This window comes from Sander vitreus, unplaced genomic scaffold (assembly GCF_031162955.1).
Source record: "Sander vitreus isolate 19-12246 unplaced genomic scaffold, sanVit1 ctg227_0, whole genome shotgun sequence".
NCBI lineage: Eukaryota > Metazoa > Chordata > Actinopteri > Perciformes > Percidae > Sander > Sander vitreus.
Genome location: NW_027595409.1, coordinates 152501 through 162500, shown reverse-complemented (window position 1 = coordinate 162500; position 10000 = coordinate 152501). Strand labels below are relative to the sequence as shown.

Genomic DNA, 10000 nt, shown 5'->3' with positions numbered 1-10000 from the left:
CTCTCTGTCTAAATGTCTTTATGTAAAGGAAATAATTCTCCTTTTATTGTTTAAAGCTGTCTCCATATTCAAAACATAATCAGGTGATTTGGGATGATTGTTTTAGGATTCACGTTCATCTCAACGACCAATCAGTGAGAAGGAGATCCAGACGCTCCAACGTTTAATCCACATAAATCTTCCTGTTGTGTTCTTTACCCCCCCCCACAGATTAGCGCAGTTAGCGTTAGCTTAGCATAAAGACTGGAGACTTTATAACAACCATCACTTATAAATGTTAGTGTATCTGTATTTTTTATTAGTAATGCTAGTAAGAATGTTATTTTATCACAAGTTTAGTGCAATATAAAATAGTTTATACATTTAGAAATATATTTAAAGACGGTTTACAAACTTCCAATTAGCATGAAAAGACGGATGATATCTGCAAACAACTTTTTGTTTTCAGAGTGTACTTGCTGATGTTTGGTTGTTTATTTTGGGGGGGTGAGTGGTCTAGGTAAAGGTACGTGTCCACAGCATGTTCAACATTTCATTTCTTCAACGGTTTTGACACTTATTTAGTTTTTTGTGGCTTTTTTTCGACCGTTTGGGTTGTTTCAGTCTGAACGGCCGCAAACGGAGACCTTTGGCAACACCGACACTGACGCCAACATTTCTCCTCCTGATTGGGTCTTATCGGTCCCGACGTCTCGTTCTCTGAGACTTAGGCAACCTGTGTTTTCACAACCTTCTTCCCGGGAAAGCACCCTGGAACGGCAGTCAAACCCCTAACGTACTCCCCGTGAACTGGTACCAGATCGTTGTCCCAGTTACAGTTTTTGACGTCACACACACATCAACAACAATGGCGCCCCCTGTTGATGCTGTACAGACGCCGGTGATTAACGGTGAGAAATAGACATAAATAGACATAAATAGGCAACGTAAAGTAATTCCACACATTGTAATCAAAACAATACACATACGAGGTGTACTACTACAAGTTATGTTTATTAAATAAAGCCCAAAATATGTCACTGACTAGAAATCACTAGTATCAGCTAGCGTTAGCTAACATGAACGGAGTCTCCACGCTGCCTCCTGTTTATGTCCAGTACACCAGGATGATGAGGAGATATTTTGGTTTGGGCCTGTTAGTTTGAACAGAGATCAGTTCTTCTACTGGAGATAGAAACACCGGAGCACCGAGATCACTTTGGGATCCAAAGACTTAAAAACCAAAACGGAGCGCTGGAGACGGAGACTTAGAGGGGACACAAAGGTTTTTTAGGTTTCTGACGTTCTCCCTCATTTAGAAAAGAGGTGGATAGTAACACTTTATAATTCATGTCGACGTTTTTAGTGCTGTTTTTTCCGATGTTTGTGTCGTTTTTTTCAACGTTACGTTGAAGTTTTTTGTCGCTTGTTGGAAATGTTTTTGCCACTTTTCCGACATGTCGTTTTTGACGCTTTTTTTTACGTTTTAAACGAAGATTAGTTCTTCTACGGGAGCTGAAAACACTTGTGTCCACGGAGATCACTTTTGGCTCAAAACTCTCTTAAAACCCAAAACGTAGCGGTGATGTAGCCTCAGAGTGTGCGTGGAAATGCTGCTGCCTGTGGACACGTACTTTAAGGTGCGTGTGTGTGTGTGTGTGTGTGTGTGTGTGTGTAGGGGTGGGGGTGGGGGGTGAAGGGGGGACCGGGCCGAGCAACCCCCCAGGAACTGAACTGACCTTTCTGCCGGAGTCCTTGTGTCCACACTCCCCTTTGTCATACCACCACTTGTTTTTCAACTTGTCTAAGATGGCTTGTTCATTGAGCTTCAGTACTGCTAGGTTTACTGGGATTCTTCAAAAAGAACCATGGGAGGAAGGCAGGGGGGTGGGGGGGGGGAAATAACATAAATAACATTATGCACCTACATGTTATGTTATGTTATTGTTCAGCTGCACAGAAACAGCAACGCTCTCTCAACGCTTTGAGCAAAAAATCTGGCTGGTTCGCCACAAAGAACACCCTGTAACAACGCATTATGTCATAAAATGTCAAAATGTTTAAAAATTCACCGCATTATGTAACAATATGCAGCATTTTGTAATAATTATATGAAATAAATACAAAATGCAGGGTTGCACTTTCACTTTCATTGGTCAATACACATCACTAAATGTATTAAATACTGCATTCTGGGTTTTTATTACAAAATGCGGCAGAAATGAAATATACATTCATTAGGCCTATATTTTGACATTTTTATAACATAATGCGTTATTATTACATAATGCGTTGTTACACATCTCAACAACAACAGAAAGAAAAGAACAAAACAGGCACAATCACACATAACTGTTTTTTTTTGTGGTAAATGTCAGCGTCAAAGTGATATGCATTAATACTCCATCTAGCCTGGTTCGGCCTGACTCCCTACATGCGAGATGTGTATTACTATATCACTTTGGGTAACCGGCAAGACCTAAAAACACTCCGGGGAAAAAAATTATTAAACTGTCCAAAAACTAGAAACTAGAAACTGTGATTTGTGTTGGAGAGATGTTAAAGGATTGCTGTAGTTTGGGTTCTTGAAGGGGCCGAGTCAACACTGTCCATCAACAAGGAGCCGGCTCCAGATGTCTGAGATCAGGGGGGCATTTTACTCAGTGTGCTAACTGGATAATCTGGGTTTATCGTCAGTCAGCTGGGCTCAGTGAGTCTACTGTTATTTAAATGATCTCCATGTGTTGACCCAATAAAGGTCAGGGCTGGCCCGTGGCGTAGGCAGAAGAGGCAAACGCTAGGAGCAGTCCAAATTAGTTAAGAAAAGTTAAGGATAATAAGAAGGAAACGTTAAAAAAGCGACACAAATTTTAAAATAAGCAACAAAAAAGGCGCTGCAGAGGAAGGTCTGGCTAGTCCACACAGCATTCCTGGACAATAGAAAAACGTGCTCTGGTTTATTGGCATTTCTTTAAACCAATCACAATCATCGTGGGCGGGGCTAAGTTCCAGACGGAGCCACGGTGCCTCTGCTAAATAGCCTCTGGAAGGAACTTGTTTTGGTGGAACATGTGTACGTTCAAAAGTAGTTTTAGTCGTGCAACAGAAAACTCAGATTGGACAGATAGTCTAGCTAGCTGTCTGGATTTACCCTGCAGAGATCTGAGGAGCAGGTAACCATAGTCCTCACAAATCAGCCGGAGGTTAGAACCCCAACACAGAGACAGAGGAAGGGGACGGACATCCACACTAGGGACATCCGGCAGAATTTCCAGCAGCACCGGAGGAATCCGGTGCTGGATATAGACTAGAATAGGGGTAACCCCTGAATCCTGTTTTGTTATGAAAGCCTTCAAAGTGTGTTTTGTAAAATACCCCCTGGATCAGAAGTTGGTAAGTAAAAAAAAAAAAAAAGAAATGCTCTTCAACAAGGCCTAAGAGTAAATCATTCAAATTGATCAGATCCCCTCCTATTCCAGAGGTGGAACCAATGTTTCTACGTTAACAGACAAAGACACCAACCAGCAGGTTCAGGTTTGGTTTCGGCAGTGCCATCCGGAGTGTTTTGTGCCTGGTATTTAAGTTTTGGGTTGTTGCCGGTTACCCCGATGTGCGATTGCCTGTCGTTACCCGGCGTTGGGGGTTACGGTGATCTGACCTTGGAGTCCCCTGCCCTGGCGCCGCACTCTCCCTTGTCATACCACCATCTGTTTTTCAATTTGTCCAACAGACCCTGCTCGTTCAGTTTTAACACTGCCAAGTTAACGGGGTTTCTAAGGGGTGATAGTAATGAGGGATAGAAGGGAACTAGGTGTTAATGAGCAGAGGACCGCCATCAGGAAGACAGCAACATCATTACATATATCTACTTATGACAGGCATGTTATCATCATGAAATGAATCTTTGAAAGGACAAAACCATTGCTCTTCAACCCAGACCGTGTTAAAACATTGTTTCCCACATTTTAAAGTTGTGCATATGAAATAGGACTGGACACACTCAACTCACATAGATACTAAGAAAGCTTTAAAAGCTGGGTGCTGGATCCTAAACGTGAATAATCATGAATAAAGCTACTAGGACGGCACTCCAATTTAAAAGTTTATTGCCACACAATGGTGCAATATTGCAATACTGCCAGGTTTCGGGCAGCGCCCTTCCTCATCGTGTGCACAGGCAAATACAAACAATACTCTACACAGAGGTGGAGTAAATCCAACTAGCACAGCAACCAATCCAGAACAGGGTTAGTAAACACAAACCCAGCCATGAATAAGCAGTGAAAAATGATTTTGGTAACTGTAACTAAATAAAACTAAAATCATCAAGAAAAGCAAAAACCAAACCAAAGTTATAGCATATTCCATCTACATGGTTTCAATAAAAAATGAAAGCACGGTTTGTGACCGCTATTGTAGAACATATTAAAGTAGTGTTTGAACGCCTGAATGATTACGGCATTGTAGTGTCTAAGCCCAGTGAACGGCTGCAGCAGAGTCTTAAACGTGGGAGGGGGATTCATTATTGGGGCCATAATACACTCACGGTTGAGCCAATAATACATTCATTGTTGGGACAATAATACATCCATGGTCTGGCCCATAATACATTCATGGTCTGGCCCATAATACACCCATGGCTTGTGCTATAATACATCAATGGTCACTCCCAGGAAGCTGCGACAGCCCCACTGACGCTTGTTATCACCATGGCAACTAACAACAACCGCCATTTTGTTTTGTACTAATCAAACGACTACGGCAAACAGTTCAATGGCCTTTCTAACCATTTTATTTCTATGGGTATACTAGTGAAGGAACACAACATGTTAATGAGGTCTGGGTTGAAAACAGCAAATGCATACTGTTACTGACTACTGTGCAGCAATCCTCGACTTGCATTATTTCCATTCATTACCTGATAAATAAATGAGGAACAACAGTCAAATGTTTGGACATACATACCCAGTGGAATATAAAATAACATGTTGAATAGGGGTGTCTCGATTCTCCAAATCCATGATTCAATTTTACTTTTGACCATAAAGTGTAACTCGCGCCAAAATGCAACCTAGGGGTTTTTTCTGTGAATGTACCCAAGTCAAACTTTCGTTCAATCGCATAATTAGGACAGAAACGGCACTTTTAAGATTGACCGTATTCTGGTTTTTGGGTCAAATGGCCTTTTGAATGGGAGAGCTAGGGACGCTACGATGCTAGCCTCAAAATATCCATGTTTTAAACCACTAAGAAGGCTCGACACAACATGAGACTTTGCTCCAAGTATCACCAGGGACTCTACACCTTAACCACAGCACTGACTACATTGGTTGTGTTCAGAGTTTACTAAAAAGAAAGGTTTTGAATGACTTACGTTAGCTGTTGTTCTTCCGGTCTCCGTCTGTCGAGCCAGTCAGAAATAGTCGAGGGAGGAGAGTAAAGATGGAGAGCTCCTAAAGCTTAGCTCCATATAAATGCACGGATTATTTCTTGTTTTAACGTTAGTGAAAAACAATATTGACCTTGTAGTTGAAGGAGCCTCATATAAGATGACATTTCCTCCTACGGAGTCCGTTCATTCACATTCAGAGATCGACACTTTTTGACTGGCGAGATGGCGGCGAGCAGAAAACCCAACTGATAAAGTGAGTTGTTAAAACCTCTTTTAGTAAACTCTGGGTACCAACCAATGTTGTCAGTGCTGTGGTTAAGGTGTAGAGTCCCTGGTGATACTTGGAGCAAAGTCTCATGTTGTGTCGAGCCTTCTTAGTGGTTTAAACATAGATATTTTGAGGCTAGCATCGTAGCGTCCCTAGCTCTCCCATTCAGAAGACCATTTGACCCAAAAACCAGAATACGGTCCATCTTAAAAGTGGCGTTTCCGTCCTAAATATGCTTTTAAACGAAAGTTTGACTCGGGTCCATTCAAAAAAAACACCGTAGGTTGCATTTTGGCGAGAGCTACTTAGATGGCAGAAGGGTACGTTGCCACAACAGCTTGAGTTTGTCAGAGTTTACGACTACAAAATACAAAAATACCCACAAGGCTGTTGTTCCCCTTTACGTACCAGAGACGATCCATGCTGTAGAGTCGCAGTGACTTTTCTACAGTGATGGCTAATAAACATGAATCAATAAAATGATCAGGTATGAGCCAACCAGAATGACATCAGTGTGAAGAGACAAGACCGATGGCAACGGCAAAAGAAGAGTTTTGTTCCAAAGTCAATCATGTAAACATACTTTACATTAAATATACATTCAAAATTAAGTGTAAAACATAGAATAGTCCAGTTGAAGTGTGCACAGGGTTAGGGTTAATAATTATTATATGAAATCCAACTACTATTTTTGTGTTTTAGTCAATCAATAATTTCAATGACATTGTAAAAATGTCATTCTGGAACAATAACTCTCCGAATGATCCACAGAACGGTAGCACAGTCAAGACGAGTAAAGAGTAACTGGTATTTTTCAACCTTGACTCTATTTTCCATGTTTCTGTGTCTGAGTGTCTGATGGGAACAACAATCTCTGAAACTGGTCCAGTATTAAACAAGAAACAAGCTGTAATGTTACCCTACAGGACTAATGTTCAGCAGCAGTTAGAGTCACTAAAAGTGCTGTTGTTGCTGCTGACAGCTGCTTATTCTAAGTGTCTGACAACATTATGGGATGGATCCCTACAGAAATAGACCTTTTAGTTAAAGAGGAAGATCCTTTTAGTTTAACATGAAACAGCCCCGAAATCACCATCACCAAACTCCACCAGACTCCATGTAAATAATCAGGACTTTTAGCGTGTATAGAGCCAGCATATCTCCACCAGACTCCATGTAAATAATCAGGACTTTTAGCGTGTATAGAGCCAGCATATCTCCACATGTAAATGGGTGAATTAAGGGTTTATTTCAACCAAACCAGAGTGGTGATTGTTGGAACAGTGGAAAGATGAACCAAGATGGCTTTTGATAGATTGATTTAGTTTCTGTCCACTTTGAATGAAGTGTGTTTTATACTGATAAAAGTCCTGATTATTTACATGGAGTCTGGTGCGTTACAGTACAGCCCAGTTTCACGGCTGCCGGTTTCAGCGTTCTCGCTCAATACTGGATAAACTGTAAAGAATTTGTTCACATTAGTCACTTAGACACCAACGCATCGGTAAAATAGGGTCCAGGTTGTTAAAAATAATACAGAAAATTACCCCAAGTCTTAGCAACAGTGATTCTGCAGCAGAGACATGAGCTGAAATCAGAGTTTCATATGTGGAAATGATGAAATGAAGTAGTTATGATAATGACTTTGTCAGCTGTTAGTACTGAGAGCCGGTCAACCCAGAGGCAAAGTACAGAGTCTGTTTAAATGGAAGTAGTGAGCCGTGTGAAGGTGATTATCCAATATGCTTTCACACAAGTGCGTTGCTAAGCAACTGATCACAAAGTCTTACACGTCCTCGCTCTCTTGAATAACTTCCACGGCTCTCTCTACAAGCTGCTGTCAGGAATCATCACTTCATTACTTTGCTTCAACAAACGGAAAAAACGCTTTTAGTTCAAACTCTGTGTGTGTGTGTGTGTGTGTCTGTGTGTGTGTGTGTGTGTGTGTGTGTGTGTCTCTGTGTGTGTGTGTGTGTGTGTGTCTCTGTGTGTGTGTGTGTGTGTGTGTGTGTGTGTGTGTCTCTGTGTGTGTGTGTGTGTGTGTGTGTGTGTGTGTGTGTGTGTGTGTGTGTGTGTGTCTCTGTGTGTGTGTGTGTGTGTGTGTGTGTGTGTCTCGTGTGTGTGTGTGTGTCTGTGTGTGTGTGTGTGTCTGTGTGTGTGTGTGTGTCTGTGTGTGTGTGTATGTGTGCTGTGTGTGTGTGTGTGTCTCTGTGTGTGTGTGTGTGTGTGTGTGTGTGTGTGTGTGTGTGTGTGTGTGTGTGTGTGTGTGTGTGTGTGTGTGTGTGTGTGTCTCTGTCTCTGTGTGTGTGTGTGTGTGTGTCTGTGTGTGTGTGTGTGTGTGTGTGTCTCTGTGTGTGTGTGTGTGTGTGTGTGTGTGTGTGTGTGTGTGTGTGTGTGTGTGTGTGTGTGTGTGTGTGTGTGTAACACTGATTGATACTGTTGGCCTACACTTTTCATTTCATAACACGCAAGAACAGTCAGCGTACTAATCTAATCTTTGGAGCTAATTTCCGTTCTGCGACTCTGGGTTGGCTGTAAAAATGCTGATGTGAAGCAGAAATAATGAGAACGAGATGTTCTCTCGCAGAACATCTGATAAAAACATGGACAAAGCCCACTGATGTCTGAAACAAAGGAAGAAAGGAAACATGACTTCCAGATGCTGCTGTCAGATAAGAATAAAAACCTAATGGTATTCATGTTCTAACGGAGCTACAACTGTTGGGTTTCTCCCCTGTTATTGGCTCTTAGAGACACTTATCCAGCAAGCATTTCCGTCCTGAGTAGATGTAACAGAGTGCTGACTTTAGTCATTTCTTTGTTACATTTAGTTCAGGATTTATACTTTTTGATTCAGTGACTATTAGCCAACGTAGAACAATTCAAAAATACTTACAACTACAAATGAATTACCTAAATTATCCTATTTTTAAAGCAATGTTTTATCTGACAGCAGCGATAGATAGAAAAATAGACTGACAGACAGACAGACAGACAGAGACAGGCAGAGAGACAGGCAGATAGATAGATAGATACACAGACAGAGACAGACAGACAGACAGACAGATAGACAAAGAGACAGGCAGATAGATAGATACACAGACAGAGACAGACAGACAGATAGATAGACAGAGAGATAGATAGATAGACAGGCAGAGAGACAGACAGCAAGAGAGAGAGAGAGACAGACAGACAGACAGATAGATCGATAGATAGATATATAGATAGATAGATAGATAGATAGATAGATAGCGGCATCGTCAGCGTAGCGACAAATCTGCAGGTTGGCAGTGAGACAGCTAAACAGGCCGACACTGAAACACTGAAACACTGAGACAGACAGACAGACAGAGAGACAGACAGTAAGACGGACAGACATAATGACAAAGACAAACAAAAGAGAGAGAGACAAGACAGACAGATTAAGAGACAGACAGACTGACTGACTGACTGACTGACAGACAGACAAACACACAGACAGTCAACAAGTCTAAAACCCCAAACTGACAGACTGTTCTGTGACGGTCACTTCTGATTGTACATCTCTGAAACTGTGTACTGTTCAATAGTACTCTCCTGTTTGAACCGCGCTCTGCAGAGGTGGGACCAAGTCTCAGGTAAGTTTTAGTTCTTGACTTATTAAAATAAGTAAAAAGGTTTAATAAAAAAAGTGGCAACAAAGTGGTAGAAATTACAAAAATGTTGGAAAAAAGGCAAAGTAAGAAGAAAAATTGTCAGAAAAAGTGTCATAATAGTCAACAAAAGTGACAAAAAAAGCCAAAAAAGCAGACAAGTCTTTCTGAAGTCATGACCCAGAACTGGAGTCCCAACCTGTGCAGACCGGGTCCATTGTTTACATCCCATAACTCTGGCATATTCTCTCTATATTCTCTATTCTATACTCTTTAACTGTTTAACCTTTTGATTTAAAACCAAGAAAACGAATAGAGGAACATTACAGCTCAACAGTGAACAGCTCTGGTTCTGGAAGGGATTTTCCTTCGTTCTATATCTCCGTTGACGTTTCATAAAACGCTGATATAAAGAGTTTCAACCCTGAACCCGAGCCAGCCAGCTACGATATTATCGGCATTTTCCAAACTATCGGTATCGGCATTTATAACGGCCGAAAAATGAACATTTAAAAAGAAAATAAAAATGGATGAAACACCCTTCAACCAATGAGTGTTGGCATTGCATAGTTTGTCCACCGGAGGGCGCTCTACAACCTCCCACTCGTGTTTAACCCTTTAAGTTTTATAGTTATAGTTTTATACATTTTGTTTATCAGAAGTTTGATATATTTTGATGTTCTGTTGTGACAATAAAAGAAACATGTTTATGTTTAAACATATTGTTTT

The 10000-nt window shown here is 41.2% G+C and overlaps 1 protein-coding gene across 1 annotated transcript in view; it reads right to left on the bottom strand.

The window, feature by feature from the left end:
- LOC144513350 (glutamate receptor 1-like) overlaps positions 1–10000 on the bottom strand; it is a 74333-nt gene that overhangs the window by 13481 nt on the left and 50852 nt on the right. Inside the window, exon 16 of the mRNA XM_078244392.1 lies at positions 3638–3752. Within this exon, the coding sequence (XP_078100518.1) occupies positions 3638–3752 (115 nt within the window). The remainder of the gene's footprint in view (positions 1–3637; positions 3753–10000) is intronic.